Below are 25,165 nucleotides of genomic sequence, written 5' to 3'. Positions count from 1 at the left end.
CTGATTTATAGCATGGTGACAGTATGCTCACTACACACACAAAAGAAAAAAAATTTTTAAAGATAACTAGTTGAAATGATGAATATGCTAATTAACTTGATTATGTAAATCATTCTTGTGTCTTTGATTTGTTGATAATTGCTTGTGGTAAGAGGTCTCCAAGACTGCCTATAGGTTCAACAATTTGAAAGAAGGACTCACAGAACTCATTAGCATTGTCCAACAACAACGCTAATGGTTTGTTTATGGTGGAGAAGTAAATTATGTCTGGTAGAAAAGGCAAACTCAAAAGTTACATAGTTTTGTTACCCTTCAGGACACTAACCAGTTTTTGATCTAAATGAGCAATCTGATTCAAGCATCTTTTCTTCATGCTGCTCCAAATATTTCACTTTATCTTGTTATCTTGCTGCCCCCATCATTAATGAGATAATTAAATCATTAATATACTTGTATACTCACTTTGTATTTATGAGAATCATAATTTTAATTTAAAAATTATACTTTGACAGATTCTTATCAGTTATACATTCTTCTAGCTAGTCAGCCTTTCTGATTTTCAGTCCTGATGGAGATCTCTGCTGTGCCATTTTTGTGGGAATCTGGAAACAGGAAGCTAAAATCCAATACTTCAATACTCTGTAAGTCCCTATGTGGACCTCTCTTTTTTTGTCTGCTCAGAATTCCTTCGCTTACTTGGGGGACCCATTCTTTGTGATTCAGGTGGGGTTGTGGGCAGCCTGAAACCTTTCTTTTTTCTCCATGCTCTTCCCTTCCCACCTCTTCCTGCCCCTTGCCTTCCATTACCCCTCTCCCCCTCCAGCTCCCTTGTCTTTCTCCTCTGCTAAGGGGATGAGCTTCTGTCTGAGGTCCTGCTATTCAGACTGCCCCAAGCCATAGTGATTATTTCAATCATGATGCTTTCTGGCTAAAGTTCTTCCTGGGATAATTTCCCTAGCAGAGTTATTATAAAAGACTGGGTTTTGGCTTGGTGCCTATAGCTCAGTGGCTGGGGCACCAGTCACATGCACCAGAGCTGGCAGGTTCGAATCTAGCCTGGGCCTGCCAAACAACAATGACAACTGCAACCCCCCCTCCCAAAAAAGTGGCCAGGCGTTGTGGCGGGTGCCTGTAGTCCCAGCTACTTGGGAGGCTAAGGCAAGAGAATTGCTTGAGCCCAAGAGTTTGAGGTTGCTGTGAGCTGTGATGCTATGACACTCTAGCCAGGGAGTGTGGGGTAGTGTTACTGCTGGGTTACTAATCTGGGTTTCTGCTGGGTTACTAATCTGGTCATAGGAGAACTTGAAGTTGGTGGAAGTTCTCTTGTCTGCTGCTGGAAACAGCTAGTCCAAGGGGTAGAAAAATGGGCAGAAGTTGTGAGCACATTATTAAGCTGCTTAAAGCCATTTTTAATTCTGCACTTCAGTCCTGTGAGAAAGTGAATTCACTCTGCTTAAACTAATCTGAGTTAGGGTGCTGTCACTAGCAACTAAAATAGCTACTTGGAAGTGGGATATGAAAAGTGAATACACCTGAAATTTGGAGTGAACTTAGTTAATTTATGTGAAGCATAGTGGGGTGTACAGTCCTCAGTGGGAATCTGGACATTTTTGCCAGTAGCTTAAAATAACAGGTTAAACTCTTAGATTTTGGAACTTGGACTCAGGTTTCTGTTATGAGCTGAGTTTATGTTAGATGATTCCTGCGGCCTTCAATTATGTCTTGAAAAAAGGAAACAAGTTTTGGTTGAAGTGAAAGGTGCAGAAGACAAAGAATTAAGAGAATGTGGCCTTATCATGAAAATCTAATTTGTTTTGAAGACTACTGAATCAAGCAGTCACTTGCCTTGCAAAAGGAAACTCCTACCGTAAGCCAACTAGCATTAATAAATGCGGGGAGGGCAGCCTGAGCAGGAGCTGAGACCCTAAACAGTCCAGAGAAAGGGGGAAACACCCTACCTCTTGCCAGAGGAGGCATTAGCCACTGTAAAAAGCCTTTTCCCAAATCACCCTCTCAGCCTGTTTCTCATGAAAGGGAGGTGGAGACTAGGGTAGAAGAAGTTAAATGAGAACCTGGGGATTTGGTACCTAGAGGTAGAAATATGAAGGCTACAGTTCAGATTCAGGAAGGGAGCACACAAATCCCTCCTCCTCACTCCCTCCTCATTCCTGCTCCCACCAACTTGAATTTAATTGAGTTTTCCTGCTATGTGGGCGTGAATTAGATCATCTACTGGCTTCATAATAATATTGATTACATTGGATTTTTGCTTTTCCATTCTTGTGATAATTTACTAAGAAGAATGTGTTTCAGCTCCATCCAGGTTAATACAAAAGATATAAAGTCACTATCTTTTCTTATGGCTGAACAGTATTCCATGGTATACATACACCACAGTTAATCCATTCTTGAGTTGATGGGCATTTAGGTTATTTCTACATCTTGGCAATTGTAAATTGAGCTGTGATAAATCTAGTGCAAATGTGTTTATGATAAAATGATTTTTTTTGGGGGGTGGGTATATGCCCAGTAGGGGGATTGTGGCATCAAATGGGAGATCTAATTTGAGTTGTTTGTGGATTCTCCATACATCTTCTGAAAAGAGTATATGAGTTTGCAGTTCCACCAATAGTGTAAAAGTGTTCCCCTTTCTCCACATCCATGTCAGCATCTGCAATTTTGGGACATTGTGATGTGGGTTAATCTTATTGGAGTTAGGTGATATCTCAGGGTGGTTTTGGCATACATTTGTTTGATGATTAGGGATGATGAGCATTATTTCATATGTTTTTTAGCTATTTGTCTGTCTTCCTCAGGGAAGGTTCTATTCATGTCTCCTGCCCGATGATATATATAGGATTGTTTGTTCTTTTATTGTTGACTAACTTAAGTTTTCTATCGATCCTAGTTACCAAGCCTTTGTCAGATTTGTAACACGCAAATATCTTTTCCCAGTCTTAAGGTTGTCTATTTGCTTTAATGGTTGTATCCTTAGCTGTGCAGAAGCTTTTAAGTTTGATTAAGTCCCATTTGTTTATTTCTGTTGCTGTCGCAATACCATGGAAGTCTTCTTCATAACATCTTTCCCTAGGCTGACAGCATCAAGAGTTTTTCCCATACTTTCTTCTAGGATTTTTGTTGCTTCATGTCTTAGATTTAAATCTTTTATCTGTCTTGAGGCAATGTTTTTAGTAGTGAAAGGTGTGGGTCCAACTTCAGTCTTTCATAGGTGGTTACCCACTTCTCCTAGCACCATTTATTGAATAGGGATTTTCACCCCTAGTATATGGTTTTGTTTGCTTTATCAAAGCTCAGATGGCTATATGAGACTGGTTTCATCTCTTGGTTTTCTATTTGGTTACAAATGTCTATGTCTCTATTTTTGTGTCAATACCATGCTGTTTTGATCACTGTCGACTTGTAAAGCCTGTTTGAGTGATGCCTCTTGCTTTGTTTTTATTACTAAAAATTGCTTTGGCTGTATGTTTTTTTTTTTTTTTCTGGTTCCAATGAAATGAAGAACTATTTTTTTTCCCAGTACTTCAAGGTATAATGTTGGAGTCTTAATGGGGTTGCATTGAATCTGTAGATTGTTTTCAGTAGTATAGACATTTTAACAATGTTGATTCTTCCCAGCCATGAGCATGGTATGTTCTTCCATTTGTTAATGTCTTCTGCTATTTCTTTTCTTTGGGTTTCATAATTCTCTTTGTAGAGGTCCTTTACCTCTTTTGTTAAGTATATTCCTAGGTATTTAATTTTCTTTGAAGCTACTGTGAAGGGAATTGTGTCCTTGATGAGCTTCTCATCTTGGCTGTGATTGGCATATACAAAGCCTACTAATTTGTGGACAGTGGTTTCATGCCTTGAGACATTACTGTATTTCTTGATCACTTCCAGGAGTCTTGTGGTTGAGTCTTGGGTTCTGTAAGTATAAGACCATATCTTCAGCAAAAAGCAAGATTTTGACCGCCTCTGCTCCCATCTGAATGCCCTTTACATCCTTCTTTTGCCTGATTGCATTGGCTAGAACTTCCAGAACTATTGCATAGTAGTGGCAACACTGGACATCCTTGTCTGGTTTTATTTCTAAGTGTAAAAGCTTTCAGTTTTACTCCTTTAAGTATGATATTAGCTATGGCTTTTTTGTGGATGGTTTCAATCAAAGTGCCACCTATACTATATTCTTAAGTGTTCTTTTTAGGAAATGATGCTGAATTTTATGAAATGCTTTTTCTGCATCTATTGAGAGGATTATATGGTCATTGTTTTTGCTTCTGTTGATATGGTGAATTATATTTATGGATTTTCATATGTCAAACCAGCCTTGTATTCCTGGGATGAAGCCTAGTTGATCAGGATGTATAATTTTTTTTGCAGTTTTTTGCCAGGAATGGGCTTGAACCCACCGCCCCCAGCATATGGGGCCGGCGCCCCACTCCTTGAGCCATAGGTGGTGCCCAGGATGTATAAGTTTTTTCATGTGCAGCTGTAATCTATTGGCTAAGGTTTTACTGAATATTTTTGCATTGATATTCATTAGTGAAGTTGGTCTGTAGTTCTCCTTTTTAGTTGGGTCCTTTCCTGGTTTTGGTATCAAGATGATGTTTGCTTCATAGAAGGTATTGGAGAAAGTTTCTTCTCAACATTTTGGAATAAGTTCTACAGTATAAGTATAAGATCTTCTTTAAAGGTTTGATAAAATTCTGGTGTGAAGCAATCTGGTCCTGAGCTTCTTTTGTTGAAAGACTTTTTATTGTTTCTTTGATCTCAGTGCTCGATATGGGTCTGTTAAAGACATCTATTTCTTCTTGGTTAAGTCCAGGGAGATAGTGTGATTCCAGGTATTGGTTCATTTTCTCCACATTGGCAAATTTCTGGGTGTAGAGTTTTGTATAATAGTCAGAGATAACCTCTTTTCAAAGAAAACTACCTTTTCGAAGAACTGACTTTTGTTTCATTAATTTTCTGAATGATTCTTTTGTTTTTAATTTCATCTATTTCTCATTTAATTTTGGTTGTTTTCTACTGCTAAGTTTGGGATTGGATTGCTTTTTCTTTTCCATTTCCTTAAGACGATTTATTAGGTTGTTGATGTGCTCTCTTTTTGTTTTTTAGATATAGGTATATATATGATTAATTTCCCTCTTAGGATTGATTCACAGTGTACCACAGGTTTTGATGGCTTATAGCTTCATTGTTGTTATACTCAAAGAAATTAATGATTTCCTTTTTCATCTCTTTCTTGACCCAAAGTCATTTAGCATAAGGTTTAGTTTCCAAGCCTTTTTGTGGGGATGAAAATTTTTGTTGGAGTTGAGTTTCATCTTCATTGCCTTGTGGTCTGAGAAGATATAAAATATAATTTCAATTCTTTTTATTTTGTTGCAGTTTGATTTGTATCCTAGGATATGATCTATTTTGGAGTATATTCCATGGACTGATGACAAGAATGTATATTCCTTAGCTTTGGGATGGTGTGTTCTGTATATGTCTATTAAGCCCATTGTTCTAGGGTTGCATTTAAGTCCCTTGTATCTTTGTTTAGTTTATTTTTAGTGGACCTGTCCAGCTCTGTAAGAGGGGTATTAAAGTCCCTAGCTATTGTGATGTTGTGGGATATCTTATTGCTCTGACCAATCAAGATCTATTTCATAAATCTGAGAGCATTTAAGTTGGGTGCACAAATATTTAGAATTGAAATGTCCTCTTGTTGTATTGTTCCCGTGACCTGAATGAAGTGACCCTCTTTGCCTTTCTTAACTTTATTTGCTTTAAATTCACTTGTATCTGAAAATAAGATCACAACCCCTCCTTTCTTCTGATTTCCATTTGCCCGATATATTGTTTTCCATTCCTTTGCCCTGAGTCTTGTTTTGCCCTTCAAGATTAGGTTGTGTTTCATACAGGCAGCGTATAGATGGCTTGTGCTTTTTTATTCAGTTAGTCATCCTGTGCCTCTTCAGTGGGGAATTCAGTGGGGAATTATTTATTGAGATAATTAATAATTGTGGTGGTGTTCTATTCATCTTATTTTGTGAAAATTCATTGCTTAGTTTTATCCTTTGCACCATTGTGGAAGCTTGGTTTTGTCCTTTACTTTGCTGGTGGTCCATTGTGATGGTCAATGTGGGGAATAGATCTATTTCTTACAGAACTGGTCTTGTTGTGGCAAATTTCTTCAATGTATGAATACTAGTAAAAAATTTAATTTCTCCTTCACTTTTGAAGTTTAGCTTGGCAGGTTATGGAGTTCTAGGCTGAAAATAATTTTGTTTAAGATGGTTAAAGGTAGCTGATCATTTTCTTCTGGCTTAAAAAGTTTCAGCTTAAGGCAGCACCCATAACTCAGTGGGTAGGGTGCCAGCCACATGCACTGAGGCTGGCATGTCTGAACCCAGCCAAGGCCAGCTAAAGCAACAATGACAACTACAACAAGAACAAAAAAAATAGCCGGGCATTTGGTGGGTGCCTGTAGTCCCAGCTACTTGGAAGGCTGAGGCAAAAGAATCACTTAAGCCCAAGAGTTTGAGGTTGCTGTGAGCTGTGATGCCATAGCACTCTACCAAGGGTGACATAGTGAGACTCTGTCTCAATAAATAAATAACTAAAAATAAAAAAGTTTCAGCTGAAAAGTCCACTGTCACCCTGATGGATCTTCTCCTGTAGGTTAATTGGTGCTTATTCCTGGATGCTTGCTGGATTTTGTCTTTCATCTTGACTTTGGACAAGTTCATGACAATGTGTCTTAGAGATGCTCTATTTGAGATGCTCATCTTGAGATGAGCTGGGGTTTGATATCCCTCTAAAAAGAGTGTTTCAGAATCTTTCATTTTCATTTATGATATCATCCAATAGGGCTTCCATTCCTTTGGGACATTCTTTTTCCCATTCAAGGATACTTATAATTTATATGTTTGACTGCTTCATGAAGTCCCATAATTCTCTGCTTTCTCTCTCTTCTGCTTCTTTAACTACCTGGGTTAGCTCAAGAGCTTTATCTTCTAGCTCTGAGATTCTTTCTCCTCCATGGTCTATTCTGTTATTGATAATTTTACAGCATTTTTAAGTTCCCTGATTGACACATTCAATTCCTTAAGCTCTTCCATCTTCTTTTTACAGTCTTCATATCTTTCACCCATTTTTTGATTTTGTTTTTCCACTTTCTTGTCAATTCCCTCTGTTTGGGTTTTTCATGTTTCCGGAATTTTTCTGTTGGTTCTTCCTCATGTGTGTTTTCTTCTTGTCCATTTCCTCCCTCTACTTTATTCCTTCTCACTACCTCCTTCACTTTAAGTTACCTTGTCTCACAGCTTAGGTGTTGAAGCGGACTTTACGTGTAAGGCCAAAAGGAAGAAAAGGGTACCAAGCGAGAAGAAAGAAAGTAAAGAAAGATAAAGAGAAAAAAAAAAAAAAGAAGGAAAAGAAGGAAAGGGCGGCACCTGTGGCTCAAGGAGTAGGGCACTGGCCCCATATACTGGAGGGGGCAGGTTCAAACCCAGCCCTGGCCAAAAACTGCAAAAAAAAAAAAAGAAGGTGGGGTAAAAGAAAGCAATTGAAGAGAAGGAGAGAAGAAGGATAGAAAAAGAGAAAGAGTGATAGGAGAAATGGTAGGGTGCTATGATCACACCTAGATTTGGGGATGCTAGGTTAGGTGGGTCCTTTGAAGTCAGGAGGTTTTTACCAACCTGGGCAAAAGCAAGACCCCCACCTCTGGCAAATATAGAACAACAACAACAACAAAAAATATCGAAAGTATGTTGCCGTGGTGACCTACCAATATTGTCTTGACCCTGAGCTTATGATCCTAGACCTTGAGCTTATGACCTTCCTGAGCTAGACCGATGCTGTGACCTCACAGCATTCAGAGAAAAGAATAATAAAAAAAGATAAAAATAAAGAAAATTGAAAATACAATTATATAAAATAAAGAAAAAAAGGAATATATTAGCTATTGTATGAGAAATTTATGTGGGCTAGATGAGAAAAGTAGAAAAATCTCTACCAAAAGAGAAAAAAGGAGAGAAGTAGAAAAGGAAAAAAGAATAAAAGGGACTGAAAAACCATAACAAGAATGGAGGAGCCCTTGCTATTGAAGAAACTGAAAATGAAAAAATGAAAGTATAACCAAGTTAAAAAAAAGAAAAAACCAAAAACAAAAAAACAAAAAGCGAAAAGAAAAAAAAACTAAGAAAAAAATTGGGAAATTATGAAAAATGAACCCCTCCCCCCCAAAATATATATATATACACACACATACTGGGTCTAAATATATATATGTGTGTGTGTGTATACACACAAACAGTGGCCGTAAAGTTCATGTGCAAGTTTAATTTGTACGCTATATTAAATTGCACATAAACTTTTTGCCCATTCTTTGTGTGTGTGTGTGTGTGTGTGTGTGCACGTGCATGTGCGAGCACATAAGATGTTATAGTGTTGAGAGACAGAAAACACATATGCTGCTTTTTATATGTATATTGAGGGCTGGTAGCCACTTTCTAGTTGTAGAGGAGATTCAATCTTCCTGACTTATCCGCCTTCAGTCAGGTTCTGGTCATGTTGTCAGCATGCCATCCCCATGCAATTGGGATCCTAAAACTCTCACCAGCTTCCTTAGGAGTCATGTCAAACAATGTCGCCTGTCAACGAATTGGCCTTCTGAGGGGTACAGGGTCCATTCAGCTTATCACAAGGATGGTTGCTCAGCAATCATGCCAGAACTGGCCATACACTATAACCTTGTGGACTATTCTGCTGACACAGCCTTCACACAATAGTGGCACCTGGTAGTAGTCAAGCCAATGGGAGATTCACCCCACCAGGTATTCAATCCAGGGCTCTGGAGACTGTTTGAGTTCACTCACTTTTTTAAGTCTTCCAAGGCAGCTCCAGTGAGCAGTTTAGTCTGAAATCAAAAAAATACAGGCAGCCCTTTCTTGTCCCCAGTTCTTTGCATGAAGTTTGGCCAGCCAGCCCTTGCCTGTACACAAGCACTTGCCTTCTGTGCTAGTTTTCCTCAGCTCCAGACCTCCTTGCTGGCTTCTGGAGTTCACCACTGCTTCCCTGTGCCCTTGGAGTGATGTCACTGGATTAAGTTCTCCCAGCTAGAGGTGGCTGTAGTTCTCTTTTTCCTGTCTCACCACCAGTGGCTAATAAGGAGCAATTCCTAATCCACCATCTTGCTCTACACCTTGTCCAGTGGCTTTTATGGCCCTGCAAGCATGGAATGCTCTTGGTGTCTTTTTCTCTGAGGCTGGTTGCATCACTGTTGATATATCTTACCCCATAGCTGACTAGAGGCCATTGATAAAGTAGATGGATTTATCAAACATCTCTTTGTGATTGCAGAAGTCCCCAGAAGGATCTGGATTGTTGGTTATCACTACCTAGACTCAGAAAAGCATTGACTGGGTGAGGCCATTTTTGATATTAATGTCAGCTGGAGAAGCCAGAAAGTCTGCCTGAGGGATGGTGCATTAGTCTGCCCAGCTGCTGTAACAAAGCACCACTTGCTGGGTAGCTTAAACAATAGCAACTTGCTGTTGCACAATTCTGGAGGCTACAAGCCTGAGAGCTAGGTGTAGACAGGACATCTCAGATTCCTTATGAGGGCAGAGGGAGAATGTCTTCATTCCTTCCTTTTCTTTCCTCCTTCCTTCCCTCCCTCCCTTCCTTCCTTCCTTCTTTGTTTCTGGTGGTTGTCAGCAATCTTTGGTGTTTCTCAGCTTGTAGAAGCATCGCCATGATCTCTGCCTTTATCTCCACATAGTTTCTCCCTGTTGTGTTGTGTTGTCTGTGTCTACATATTTCCTTCTTTTGTGAGGAATCAATATGACCTTAATTACACATACAATGACCCTATTTTCAAGATAGTGTTGTCTCTATTCCCACGCTTAGACCATCCCCCTTGAAGTATTTTGAAAGGCTTTGACAACAGGGAACACAACTTAAGTTTCTCTTCATCCATCTGGTACCCAGTTTTCTTTGCTCTCTTTCCATTAGGAACTCAATCAAATGCTTTTTAATTTTGTTTGATTCAGATGATTCTCCCCTCAACCCCCACCTTAGAAATAGAATGCAGATTCATGTGGTGAAACAAATGATCAAACTTTATTATTTCTTATGAACAAAATATTTTCTAGATTGTAACATTATAAATATTAATATCAGAATCAATGGAAACAGTCAATGAATATAGATGACATTTTTAAAGTCATAATTTCTCAGAAATGTCTTCAGGTCACTGAAGAGTATCCATAAGCAATTGGTCTTGGGAAAACATAATTTTTTAAAGAACTCTCTTGCCCTGTAGGAGTGACCTCATATGAATGAATAAAATATATTTTTCTCTAGTTGAATTGAAAATAGGTACATCTCTCTTGCTGAATTCTAATAGTATTATCCACTCTTTAAAAATTTATATACAGTAAAATTATCAGTGTTCTTTTGAACTTGTTACTTTCTCACAATTTCACAGCTATCCCAGTAACACTCTTAAAGTCCTAAGTAAAATAAATTTATAAAACTTGTTCTTTCAAGTGTCCCCTAAAATATCCATTTTGAATGCCTTCTTTTATAAAATAGCTGTCTTTGAATAAATTTACGATGTAGGTTTTTATTTGTGTATGTTGGTTATTTCAAACCACTTCACAAAGTGTTGGTTCTATGATCAGTGTGGGCAAGAGTGTAAGACAGTACAAGTATGGATGCCAGTTGTATTGAAACTCAGGCCCTCTAAGGATGCAAGAGAGAACAAAGAAATATCCATCCTTCAGGCTGGGAAAAAGTCAGAAAAATACACATTGGATGGAAACAAATGAAAACAAAATCATTATGGCTTTGCTGAGCACGGTAGTGTTTAGCTCTATTTTAAGACTTTTCTACACTTAGCCCTCTCTCACTCTACTCAAGATGCAGTAAATTACTTGCTTGTTAATGCAATAATGCACATCTGAACCTTATTATGGCTGTTCTAATATGCATATAATCAATGGTTCAGACATCAAGGCCATTGCCAGCACACTTCCACAGGCTGGCTCTCCACCTCCTCTGTAGTCCTATTAACTGCTGAAGAACTCAGACTACCAATGGTAGCAGCCATATTCATGAGTCACTGGTCTTCATATGTTGCTTTTGAGGTCTTTTCTAAAGTCTAATGTTTTTCTGTCTGAAACCTAGAAGACATTGATCTGATAAAATATTAGCTGATAAATTCTCAGTAATTATTTCAACAGATTTAAATATTTTTCTTTCAATGTGATTGAGTAAAAATCCCTTCTACTACACAAAAGTTAAGCATGTTTCCATCACTGCTTTAAGGATAGTAAAACCCCTTTCATTTCCACATCCTTGAATACCCATCCCAACATCCTTGCATACACACAGGCAAGAAGCATCTTCCCAGGAACTCTCTGAATTTAATATTCTTCATGGAATGGATACTCAGGGTGATCACTCCACCTACAAAACAATTCCCCCAAAGGGAAAAAATTTCAAGATTGTGCAGCTGTGTAGTGTCATCAGCATCCTGTGAGAATTTCACTGACTACCTTGCCCCCTCTTATTCATCCCCCTGTTGTTTCTTCCTTATGCTATTCTCTTGTCTTCCCTCAAGACCAAATCTTTACCTAAGGCTCTAGACAGCATTCTGATTGTGCATGTAAGTGTGTGTGTTTGGGCTGGGGGAGTATTGGTTGCTGCCACATCAATATTTCACACAGAACAAAAACACTGGAGTTCAGTCATGTCTGTCTATGTTTGCTGGCCTTTCCCCTCCTCCTCCCTCCCTCCTTCTCTCTTGACATGAGCCATCCCTTACTCCAATGAACTTCATGAACATTTCTCTTCTGAACTCTAATTACCAGTGTTACCCTCTCCTTATTGGCCTTTTCACTTGCCCCTTCATTAGACCTCCTGAAAGTTTGAGAACTAGAAAAGTGATGACTATCAAAATAAGTTTCCATGATGATGATGATGATGGTGGAGACAGAGAATTTATCTCCCAACTAGCAATGGTCAAACAGTCCATAAAAGGTCTCAAGTGTGTGTGTGTGTCCCTGTCATGGAAGACATGCAACATTTAGTTTTCTTCAAGTATCATGAACTTTAAAGTAAAATATATTTTTAGAAAGCTCTCAAATGTCAAAGATCAATTGGATGAAAAATAGAAAAGAACAGTGAGCCAGCATCCCTAAATGATACACGATTAATGGGGCCTAATCTTTGTTCCACATTTCAATTTTTTTCCTGTTATTTCCCAGTGTGAGTTATTTTTTCTCCAGTCTTGCTAAAATCGGTATTTGATATGTCAATGTCAAACTGACTAATGTCACCAACTATCTGTGAAAAAATCAGTACTTTGGTGGATTGATTACATTGTACTATCTCTTCTTAACTTGACAATTCAGTATTTATTCAATAGACATTGTTTATCTTTAAGAGCTATTAATTAACCCATAACTGTTAATTTCAGCAAAGCATTATGTGCTTGCGTTTACTTTTTGTTCTTGAGAATGCGTGGTTCCTTTTAATGTCAAACAATTTTTCTACAAGAAAGTTTCCAAGAAGCTATTTTATTAATTCAGAAATTCAAGATTAGCACAGTCAGAGCACTTTATGACTCATGAAAATTGGTGGCACCAACAAGATCACATCTAAACTATAAGAATTATCTTAGTGAGTATTTTCTAAATTCACATTTAAAAAGAAGACTGAAAAAAAAAAAGATCCAGGTGATTTGAATAAAGACCAATGGGGACAATAATTAAGAAAAAATGTTTGTGTATGTTTGTGTGTGTATAAAAGTGTACCTGTGGATGTGTGTATTGTGTACATGTGTAAACTTTTATTTTAAAGGACTGCAATATTTAGAGAATAAGGGGTCACTTCAGTAGGTTAGCTGGACATAGCAACATTTTGAAAGTGTGTAAGGAATTTTGATTGTGGTAATCAGTTAATAGGTAGAGCTAGAATCTAACATCTTGTTGGTAAGAAATTATTTTTCTGAAACTTGAGATTCTTAGTTTCCATTCCAGTGCTCTTTCTACTGCATTATCATGCCTCTCTCCCAGAAACTGGCCTTTCTTTCTTCTTTCCTCCCTCCCGCCCTTCCTTCCTTCCTTCCTTCCTTCCCTTTCCTCCTCCTCCTCCTCCTCCTCCTCCTCCTCCTTCTTCTTCTTCTTCTTCTTTTCTCTCTCTCTCTCTCTCTCTCTCTCTCTCTCTCTCTCTCTCTCAAACTCTTCAGACAATGTCTTGCTTTGTTGCCCAGGCTACAGTGCAGTGGTGTCAGCCTCCCTCACAGCAACCTCATATTCTTGTGCTCATGTGATCTTTATTTTTAGGAAAAATAAATATGTTTTTTCAATAAAGATGCTACTGTTGTTTTAGCATATGAATAGTATGAGTTAATTCTTCTCAGAGTCCTTAGCCTAAAGGAAGATTCCTTCCTCCTCAATTGTTTGGAATAATTTCTGCAGTATGGGAATAAGCTCTTCCTTTAATGTTTGATAGAATTCTGGTGTGAAGCCACCAGGAACAGGGCATTTTTTTGTTGAAAGCTTTTTTATTGTTTCTTTAATCTCAGTGCTTGAAATTGGCCTGTTCAGGAGCTCTATTTATTCCTGGCTAAGTCTAGGAAGAGGGTGTGATTCCAAATATTGATCCATTTCCTTCACATTGTCAAATTTTTGGGCATAGAGTTTCTGATAGTATTCAGAGATGATCTCTTGTAACTCTGTGGGATCAGTTGTTATTTCCCCTTTATTATTTGTGATAGAGGTTATTAGAGATTTTACTTTTCTATTTCTAGTTAGTCTGGCCCATGGTTTATCTATTTTATTTATTTTTTCAAAAAACCAATTCCTTGTTTCATTAATTTTCTGAATGATTCTTTTGTTTTCAATTTCATTGATCTCTGATTTGATTTTGGATATTTCTTTTCTTCTACTGGGTTTAGGCTTAGATTGTTCTTCTTTTTCTAATTCCATAAGATGGCTTGTGAGTTTGTTGATACACTGTCTTTCTGTTTTTCAAATGTAGGCATCTAAAGCGATAAATTTTCCTCTCAGAACTGCTTTTGCAGTATCTCACAGGTTTTGGTAGCGTGTGTCATTATTGTTGTTATGCTCAAGGAAGTTAATGATTTCCTGTTTAATTTGCACACATCTGCTGTCATTCAGCAGATGGTTGTTTAATTTCCATGCCTTTGTGTGGGGTTGAACGTTTTTGTTAGAGTTGAGTTCCACCTTTAGTGCCTTATGGTCTGAGAAGATACAAGATAAAATTTCAATTCTTTTGATTCTGTTGAGGGTTTTTTTTTTTTTTTTTGTGGCCTAGGATATGATCAATTTTGGAGAATCTTTTTTTATTTTTATTTTTTTTACACAGAGCCTTAAGCTGTCATCCTGGGTAGAGAGCTGTGGCATCATAGCAACCTCAAACTCCTGGACTTAAGCAATTTTCTTGTCTCAGCCTCCCAAATAGCTGTGACTACAGGGGCCTTCCACAATGCCCAGCCATTTTTTGGTTGTAGTTTTCATTGATGTTTGGCAGGCCTGGGCTGGATTTGAACCCACCAGCTCAGGTGTATGTGGCCGGTGCCTTAGCCACTTGAGCTACAGATGCTGAGCCAAGGACTCTTCTGTTCAATAGGGTGAAAAGTTTAGAAGTTCTGATAGTGGAAGTATTTCCCCCAAGTGTGTTAATATTCAGAATATGCTGCCCACCATGCTTTGCCCTTGTGCTGTCTATGGATATAGGTCAGGGTTCATCATATGATCCCTGTTTGTTGACATTAACACTGCAATACTCCAGTACCCAATTTATGATCCTCAGAACTTACATGAGCAATTCCACAAAACGGACATTTTTATTTAATACTTCAATGGCCTTCATTTCTTCTTCAGTAAGAGAAAAGTCAAATATCTGAAATAATAAAAATACAAGACAGAACATTTAGCTAATGTTTGTCAAAGATGGAGCTCTTCAGGAGATGTATGAGCATCTCTGTAAATGTCTAAGATGAGTCGTACTAGTGTGTGTGTGTGTGTGTGTGTGTGTGTGTGTGTTGAGGGGGCTGCTGCCCTTCAATATGGAGCTGGACAGTCTGTCTGCCCTTTACCTTCTTTGAGACAATCCTGCTGAGGACATCTTGCAGAAAACTCCATACATTACTTCCAAATATGAAACAAAATTTCAAATATGAAAAATTCTTATTGTTTCTACATAAGATGCTGAGCTTTTGATTCTAGACTACTGCCTTTGTATGCTTAAAAATTATTCCCAAGTAGCTAAATTTGCTTATTTTTTTAAACTTTTCATTTAGTTTTATCCTTTAAATCCTTTCCTTTCTGTCATCATTTATCATGTCTCCTCTGCCTTTTTATTCCAATTAAATTTTCATTGTTTTGTTTTTTTCATTAGCTTTGACACTTTATTTATGTTCTGGTTATATAATTGCCCTTTATTAACATTTATATATTTTTAATGAACCTACATATTAGTCATGTGGTTGATTTCTTACTTTTTTAAGACTGTGGAAATCTATGTCACCTACTTTTTAATATGAGGCATTTTGGTAAATGTTAAAGTATTATCAGTTGATAAAACTCTTTATCGTACTTTCCTTTTTTTGCTAATAGCAAAATCTCCCTTTTTCCTTTTATGAACTTTCCTTTCCTCTCATTACCCTGGTAATGTGGCCTTGACACATGACCTCACCACCTTTAGCACATAACCTCACCTCCTTCAGCAAGGGAATAGAGAGAGACATAGCCCAGGAGGCCAATAAGGGCATCCTACTTACTGGTCACAAAGATTTATATGAGGATGGTTTGTGACTCACAAAAGGCCAATCTTCACTGATAGAGACCCTGACAGAAGGCTTTATTTGTGGTCATCTTTACTGAGGAATAGTAAATGATTAATCTGGAGGTGTTAGGAATTCTCTGCCACCCTAGAGATAAAATTATATCTCTTTTCTTCCTCTTTCTTTTGAAGTGAGATCTTACTGTGTGACCCAGGCTGGAGACAGTGGCACCAACATAGTTCACTATAGCCTTGACTCCTGGGTTTAAGTAATCTGCCTGCCTCAGCCTCCCAAGTAGCTACAACTATGAGTGTGTACCACTATGCCTAGCTATCAATAAAACTTGTTTTAGAGACAGAGATCTCACTATGTTGCCCACACTTAAACTACTGGCTTCAAGTGATCCTCCCACTTCAGCCTCCTAAACTGCTGAGATTATAGGCTTGATCCTTCACCTCTGTCTCTGTCTCTCTCTTTTTTGTTTTTAGCTTAAGTTTGAGTTGCATTCCATCATATAGTAGCAAAAAGGCTCCAAAGATAGTCATCTAATATCATAGATACCTTCTCATGTTAGTACTTACATCATTAAATGACTATAATATTTCATGGGGGGGCTAAGGCAGGAAGATCACTTGAGCCCATGAGGTGGAGGCTGCTGTGAACTATGATGGTGACACTATATTCCAGCCTGGGTGACAGAGTGAGAGCCCTGTGTCTAAAAAACCTTCAGTATACAAATATGTCATGATGTATTTTATAGAATCCTATTGAAAATTGTTTCTATTTTTTTGAAAATTATAAATAATGCTGTAATAAACATATGTATGTGTGTACACACATGCCTATGTATGTTAATACATCTACACAGTCATTTTGCTGAGTCAGTGGATATGTGCATTTGAATTTAATTATTTAAATTGTATGCTTTTATTATGTATAACAGTATTTTTCAACCTTTTTTTAATCTCATGGCACACTTCACCTTTTGTTAAACTTTCGTGGCACATTTAAATTGTGTTGATCAAAGTAAAAAAGAGCATATACTTACTATGCTTTGAATTTCTTTTGAAAATAATTCACTTAATTATCTTTAAAATTTTTCACAGTACGCAAGTTGAAAATCACTGGTATAACATGACATTTTGAAACATATATACAGTTTGGAATGGTTAAATCTAGGTTATTAACAAATACATAACCTCATATACAGTGTGTCCAAAAATGCCACCATATGTAGGGAAAATGAGAAATATTTTATAAAATGTAAATATTCTATAAGACTTTTTAATTAATATTTTGTAAGTAAAGGTACATTTAGCTATTTCCCATTTCCCCCATGGTGGTAACAGCACATAACATCCACTCTCTGTGTATATATTATATTCAGGGGTCCTCAAACTTTTTAAACAAGGGGCCAGTTCACTGTCCCTCAGACCATTGGAGGGCCGGACTATAGTTTAAAAAAAAAACAACTATGAACAAATTCCTATGCACACTGCACATCTCTTATTTTGAAGTAAAAAAACAAAATGGGAACAAACACAATCACACCGCCTCATGTGGCCCATGGGCCACAGTTTGAGGACCCCTGCTATGTCATCATTAACTTACTTACTTTGCTATATAATAGCTCTTCTGAAATTTATTCCTTCTATCTAACTGTAATTACTTATCTTTTGACTAACATCTCCCCATCCCCCACAACTACCCTAGCCTCTGGTAACCACCATTTTGTTTTTTACTTTTGCATAATCAGCATTTTAAGATTCCATATATGAGTGAGATATGCAGTATGTGCATTTGAGTTTTGATGAATCTGGAAAAATATATCCTATTCCTTCAACTTTTGCCAATTAACATTAAGAGCAATAGTACATGAAAGTGCTTTCTTTTTTAAATATTATCAAACATTTTGATTACTTTCCTTTGGGAAGAGACAAATATCTCATTTTTACTTTCTGTCATTTTACATTTATCTCATTTTTACTTATCTTTAATTATGAATAGAACTAAACAATTTACTTATGAAATTTAAATTATTAACCAATAGATAATTCATTTATATGGTATTTTTATGTGGTTGTATTTGCCTAGCAGTTAAGTTTTCGGTGCTAGTAGAGTAAACCAATTGCTCCTTTGTCTAGTGGCTTCTTTTCTTACCTAAAAGTTACAATGGTGTTCATGGATCATTTGTAGAGAGAATAAAGGCAATTAGCACTCATGAAATCTAAATGAACCTCTTCAATAGTTTTCAAATTTGTCCTCAACTTCTATCAGAGCTACTAAGAAGGTAAAACCTTGATTATTATGAATTAAAAATTTTATTCATTCTATTTCTGTTGTGGTGGTGAAGTAAGTAGGTAATGTCAAGAGTCAATTCAGCTTATTAGCAATGTTAACTTACAAAGAAAAAAAGTAAATAAGGAAATGGAAGACATAATATAGCTGGATAATGTGCAAGTCATGAGCAATCACTGAAATATTAGAAATGTCTCAAATTTAGCTACAATTACATTCAGATATGGACATCATGGATCAAGAGCTGAAATAAAATAAAATATGAAAGCCTTACTAGTTTCTTAGTAAGATGAATGGAACTTTCCCTAAAAGCAAAACCAACAAATATAGCTATTTTTTTTTTCACATTTACGAAAGCAATTCTCTTACCTGAAAGTTTTCTTTGATCCTTTCAGGATTAGAGCTTTTGGGAATGACAACCACCCCTCGCTGGATGTTGAAACGCAGAACAACTTGAGCTGCTGTCTTATTGTACTTTCCCCCCAGTGAATTTAGAAGTTTATCCTTTAGCAAAGGTGGAACAGACATGTTCACCCTTTAAAATAAAAATCAAAACATGCATCATATTTAGCCTGAAGGATGAGAATCAAGGGTTAATCAGTCACCCAACTCCTCTGTCTCCCCATTCAGCTGGTCTCCTACCAGGATGCCTGAGGTCACCTATAGCCAGTTTCTCTGAGTGCAGAGAATTCATTGAATGAAGAGTGTCTCAGTGTCTCAAGAGAGTAAGGGAAGATGAAGGAGCTGCCTCCTTCAGAGAGTAAATAACATTCTTTTGGAAGAGTCTTGCAGAGAGAACTGGGTAGGAGGTAGGTATAAAGGGAAAAGCAGGAAAACTGAAGTGGGAGAAACAGAGGCACAACTCTTAGAATCATCTTAGTGTAGAAAGATTTCTGCTTAAATCTGCGGAACACATCACCATCAGAAATGTATCACATGGAATACAAAATTCAAAAGGTTCAAAAATTTTGAAACATGAGGAGGAAGGAGGACATAGTATATGGCACTCCTCTTGTGGGCAGGACACAATTACAAGAGGGACTTTACCTAACAAATGCAATCAGTGTAACATAATTCTTTGCACCCTCAATGAATTCTAAACAATAAAAAAAATTATAATATATAAAAAAATAAAGCTCAGAAACCATAAAAAAATTTTTTTTGAAACATGGCCATTGAAATGCCTTTGTCAAAAAGTAAACTAATTTTTTTTTTTTTATGTTTTAGAGGCAAGATTTCACTGTATTGTCCAGGCTTGTCTTGAACCCCTAACCTCAAGCTTTCAAGTGATCTTCCTGCCTTGGCCTCTCAAAGCACTGGCATTACAGGTGCGAGCCACCCCATCTGACCTAAATTAACATTTATTGATTATTTCCTTTATGTTAGGCACTGATAAGTAATTTCATACATACCATGTAATTGATTTTTACAATACTTTGGAGAGCTCTAGTTCACATACATGAATGAATAGTGACTTAAAGAGGTTAAGTTACTTTCCTAATATCACATGGCCAAAAAAAGTCATTCTAATCAAATACAGTTATTTATATTAGCCTCATACTCTATACAAAAGGAAATACTTTCTGAAGAGAGGTACTCACCAGTTTGGATCCCTACACGTCCCCAAAGGGCTATATGCAACAATAACAATGTCATGTTGTTGGCAAAATTTCAAGAGTTTTGACTGGGTGAAATATGGGTGGCACTCGACCTGTGTGGTTACATTGGAGAATAGAGCACAAAATTAAGGCTGTGTAGTTGAATATAATTTTATATACTTAAAAAGTTCTTTAATAATCTTCTCTATACTGTATATTACATTTTGTTTCCTTGCCTTTTCTCTTCATATATTGTTCACTATTCTTACTCCAAAATGATTCCAGAACATCTTTTGCTAAGATTTCACATAATATAAATGTCTTATAATAATTTATTTAATCATTCCCCTAATTTTTTTATACCGTGTTGTTTCATTTTTTTCCCCATTTTTTAAGGCTCTTAATGCATATTGTCAAATTGCTTTCCAATAAGGCTGATCCAACTGATACTCATTAGCACTTCATCACTTGACATGGAGCATTATATTTACAAATAAGAAAAAAACTTTGCCAGTTTATGTGCAACAAAAATCATACTTAAATTTAAGTTCCTCTAATTAATAGTGAATTGAAAATTTTTCATGTTTACCAATTTGCAATTTGTCTTTTGCGAATTTCTGTTCATTTTTTCTGTTGAGCCATAGGGCTTTTTTTCCTTATTGGTTTTTTTTCATTCACTTTTACTTCATAAGGATATAAGTCTTTTAAAATTAGATTTAAAAAATATTATTACCTATTTGTTTGCTCTTTAATTTTTCCCTGGTATTTTTAGAGTTTAGCTTTTTTTTTTTAGAGACAGAGTGTCACTTTATCACCCTCGGTAAAGTGCTGTGGCATCACAGCTCACAGCAACCTCCAACTCCAGGGTTCAGGTGATTCTCTTGCCCAAGTAGCTGGGATTGCAGGTGCCCACCACAATGCCTGGCTATTTTTTTGTTGCAGTTTGGCCAGGGCTGGGTTCTAACCCGCCACCCTCGGCATATGGGGCCAGCGCCCTACCCACTGAGCCACAGGCGCCACCCAGAGTTTAGCATTTTTATACTATTAAATTTACCAACTTTTCTTTATATTTTTTTCATGGCTTTCTTTTCTATCAATAGCTCCAGAAAATTAAAATTCTTTTGTTGTATTTACAAACGATTTCCTTTCTTTTACATCTGATGAAAGAGACATTAACATTGCAGTATAATATGAGGCAGAGATCTATGTTTGTTTCCATTGACACTATTCTTATAGAACTAAGAACTATTCTTAAGAACTAAGTGTTTTATCACACTATTTACTGAAAAATTTATCTCTTTGCCATTAGCTTGTGATACTTTATTCTATATTATCTTTTTTATTCAACTTGGGCCCATTTTAAGATACTTGTTATTCTCCAATTATTGGTATGTTGATTCTTTACATTATTTTTAGACTTTATACCATGTCTCAATATCTAGCAGATCTTGTCCTGCTCATCATTTTTCTTCTTCTTCAAAAAATTTTGGTTACTTTGAACTTTCAAATATTTTTTCTAAAGTAACATAAATTAGGAGAAGTCAAAAGACTTGCCCAGGGCAAGGATTTCTTGAGTAACACCAAGGCAACCAAAGTAAACTGGATAAATGAGATCACCTCAAACTAAAAAGCTTCTGCATAGCACAGGAAACAATCAGTAAAGTTTCTCCCAATACACAGAATGGGAGAAAATATTTGCAAACTGCCCATCTGACAAAGGATTAATAACTAGATCTTATAAGCAACTCCAAAAGCTGGATAGGAAAAAAAAAATGGGCAAAGGTTGAAACTTAGTAAATGTAGAATGTAAATGTCTTAACATAATAACTAAGAAAATGCCAGGAAGGCTATGTTAACCAGTGTGATGAAAATGTGTCAAACGGCCTATAAAACCAGTGTATGGTGCCCCATGATCGCATTAATGTACACAGCTATGATTTAATAAAAAAAAAATTGAAAAATAAAAACATCAATAAAAATAGGGTTATCTAAAAAAAATGGGCAAAGGATCTGAATGGATGTTTCTCAAAAGGAGACATGAGAATGATCTTATGAAAAAAATACTCAACATCATTAGTCATCAGAGAAATGCAAATCAAAACTACAGTGAGATATTATTTCCCTCCAGTTAAAATGGCTTTTATCAAAAAGACAGTCAACATGCATGCTAGTAAGGATGTGGAGAAAGGGGAACCTTAGTACACTGCTAGTGGGAATGTAAATTAGTAGAAAATTGTTACAGAGTTTTCTCAAAAAACTATATGTAAACCTACCATATGATTCAGCAGTCCTGCTGCTGGGTGTGTGTCCAAAGGACGGGAATTCAGTATATTGAAAAGATATCTGCACTCCCATGACAATTGCAGCACTAATCAAAATAGCCACGATATGGAATCAACTTAAGTGTCCATCAATGGATAAAGTAATTGTGGTACATACACACAATGAAATATTGTATAGTCACACCAAAGAATGAAATCTTGCCATTTGCAACAACCTGGATGGAACTGAAGAACATTACGTTAAGTGAAATAAGCCAGGCATAGAAGGACAAGTAGCTAAATATTAAACAAAGTTGATCTCATGGAAACAGAGAATAGAATGACAGTTGCCAGAGGCTGGCAAGGGTAGTGGGGAGGATAAAGTGGGCATGATTAATTGGTGCAAAAATATAGTTAGATAGAATGAACAGTGTTTGTTAGCACAACTAAGTGACTATAATCGACTGTAAGTTAGGATATACTTTAAAATAGCTAAAAGAATGGGATGGGAATGTTCCTATCACAAAGAAATGATAAATGTCTGAGGTGATGGATACCCTAATTACCTGATTTGATTAATTCACATTGCTTGTCTGTATCAAAACATCACCTATAGCCTATAAAGATATATAACAATTATATGTGCATAATAATTAAAAATAAAAAATAAAGACTCGCCCAGGGTCCTATGATGAGATTTGTGTGGAGTAACCACAAGACTTCCTGACTCCTAGTTTAGGCTTCTTTTTATAAATAAATACTACATGAGACACCCCTAAAATCCCCTAGAGAGCCTGGTCAGCTGTACCTGGTTGCTGACTGGCTTATATTTGAGTCCTGGCTTGTTCAGGATGAGCTCCAGCTGCCTGCGGTTGAAGTTGGATACCCCAAGGGATTTCACCAAGCCAGCATCTTTGCAAGCTTCCAAAGCCTGTAGAGTAAATGCAAACAGGTCAGGAAAGAAGCCTCCCAAGAAGTAAAAATAAATGCTTACCTGGATAGACTTGGAAAGCATCCTCCTAAGTATCACACGAATGGATAAGCAAGTATCTAATGTGCTCAATACTATTGTGAAACCAAATAGATCAGTGGTTCTTAACCTTCCTAATGCCACAACCCTTTAATACAGTTCCTGAGGGTTGCGAACAGGAGCCCACAGGTTGAGAACTGCTGAAATAGATGAACAATACGTGCTCTCATGAGAGAAAAACAGAACTACATCCAAATAGGGGGAGCGGAAGGGGGGAGCGGGAGTAGGGAGAGGGTTTGGTGTGCTACCATCTAACAGGCACAATGTAGGGGTACATGGCATACCTCCTGGCTGAAGGGCTCAACTACAACTTGGATTCTACGTAATAAATGCAAACAATGTAACTTAATTGTAGCCTTATATCAATCTGAAATAAAATTAAAAAAGAATAAAAAGGATGACTGTTAATTCTTTAAAAAGGAAATGTTAATAAGCATTCCTATGAAGGAAAAAAATGTGGGGAGGGATGGGTAGGTGGGAAGAAGCAGTCATTCTATGATGGAATGAGTTTGGGAAATATTATATCCCATATCTTCCCCTTGTATATTCATAGCGTATGCCAGCACATTAATAACGATCCTTTCTTTTTAAATTTGTTGATTTTTTTTGTGGCATAGTACCTGAGCAACTTTTATAAATGTTTTGGTGTATGTGAAAAATATGTATTCTTCTATTTTTAGATTCAAAACTCTCTCTTCTCTCATCCATATAGATATCCACAAATAAATTTCTAAGACACCCATATGGATTTTTTAAATCCTCTCCTTTAACTAATTGTCTTTTGAGTGATTTCCAAGAAATGATAGGTTTTCTATAAGATAAAGGAGCTGAGGTTCTGAAGTCCCCAGGACTGATTTCCTGATAGCAAATATTAACACCCCCAACTTGCCACAAGGCACATGGCCCCTCCTTAAAAAGGCCCTGATCTCCCTAAGCCTGGAAGACTGATAAGGAAGAGTCTCTTGGTTTCTCCCCCACAAGCCCACAAGACATCTTTTGTATTAAAAAAGTCATTTCTTCCTTGGCAGTCCTCATTGTCTCAATAATTGGATCTTTGTGCTAAGAGCAATTGGACCTAGGCCAACCACCCTGCAGTTTCAGTAACAATATTATATATAAAATTAGGTCTAACTTTTCTTGGATTCTCAGAAATTAAAAAAAGTATGTCAGAAACATTCCACTATAATGGTGAATCTATCAGTGTCTTCCTGCATTTGCTTTATATATCTTGAAGATACCTTACTTGGTGTACATATGTTTAAAATTAGTATTACCTTTTTGGTGAATTTTTGTTTATTTCTTTTTTAGAGATGGAATCTTTTGTTCTGTTGCCTGAGCTGGAGCAAAGTGGGTCTATCATAGTTCACTGAAACCTCGACCTCCTGGGCCCAAGTTATCTGCCCTCTTCACTCTTCTAAGCAGCTAAGACTACAGACATGTGCCACGACACCTGGGTAATTTTTGTTGTTGTTGTTTGTAGCAATGGTGTTTCACTATGTTGTTTAAGCTAATCAAACGTCTGACCTCAAGTAATCCCCTTGCCTCAGTCTCCCCAGGTACTTTTCTATCCCTAATAATACATTTGATTTTTAAGCCTATGTTATCTGATATTGTGAAAGAAAAATAAAATTTCAGGACCCCCCCAAACTCATTGTGTCAAAGGGAGAACTAAGTCTGGGAACTGAGTGATGTAGCACTGCCATCCTCTGCCCAAACCAGTAGCTGTGACTTCACCATTCTTTGTCCTAACTATTTGTAAGCAAAGTTCCCACAACAACAAAGATCTTTTGCCTCTCCGCATCACTTTCCTCACAGATTGCTTACAGGAACATGGCCTCTTAGCCCTGTTACGACCATGGCTCTTGGCCCCCTAAAAGTTTTCTGAAAAATTATTAACATGAGGCAGACTGATTAATTGGAGAAAAAAGCACATTTTGTTCGACACATATTCACAGGTGTCTGCAGAATGAATGCTCGACTCCTCAAATAGGTATAGAGGTTTTCTTTCAAAGAATGTGGCTTGGACTGTGACCAAATAGGTTTTTGGTACCAGGACAGGTTATGGCTAGAAGAAAAGAAGGCTGGCTGGCAAGGATGGTCTTGTTAAGCAGACAAAGCCTCCTCAGTGGTAATAGTTCTCAGAGAGAATAGATGGTAAATGTTTCTTTTC

General features: G+C 37.0%; 1 protein-coding gene across 1 annotated transcript in view; it reads right to left on the bottom strand.

Moving 5' to 3' along the window:
• Positions 1 to 10,096: 10,096 nt before the first annotated feature.
• AKR1D1 (aldo-keto reductase family 1 member D1) overlaps positions 10,097 to 25,165 on the bottom strand; it is a 78,662-nt gene continuing 63,593 nt past the window's right edge. The window contains exons 5-9 of the mRNA XM_053608618.1: positions 22,774 to 22,896; positions 19,708 to 19,817; positions 18,476 to 18,641; positions 14,843 to 14,925; positions 10,097 to 11,463 (exon numbers count right to left, since the gene is read on the bottom strand). Coding sequence (XP_053464593.1) covers positions 11,421 to 11,463; positions 14,843 to 14,925; positions 18,476 to 18,641; positions 19,708 to 19,817; positions 22,774 to 22,896 — 525 coding nt within the window. The 3' untranslated portion in view covers positions 10,097 to 11,420. The remainder of the gene's footprint in view (positions 11,464 to 14,842; positions 14,926 to 18,475; positions 18,642 to 19,707; positions 19,818 to 22,773; positions 22,897 to 25,165) is intronic.

This window comes from Nycticebus coucang, chromosome 11, assembly GCF_027406575.1.
Source record: "Nycticebus coucang isolate mNycCou1 chromosome 11, mNycCou1.pri, whole genome shotgun sequence".
NCBI lineage: Eukaryota > Metazoa > Chordata > Mammalia > Primates > Lorisidae > Nycticebus > Nycticebus coucang.
The sequence above is the reverse complement of the archived record's forward strand: the minus strand, read 5'-3'. Positions and strand labels throughout refer to the sequence as shown.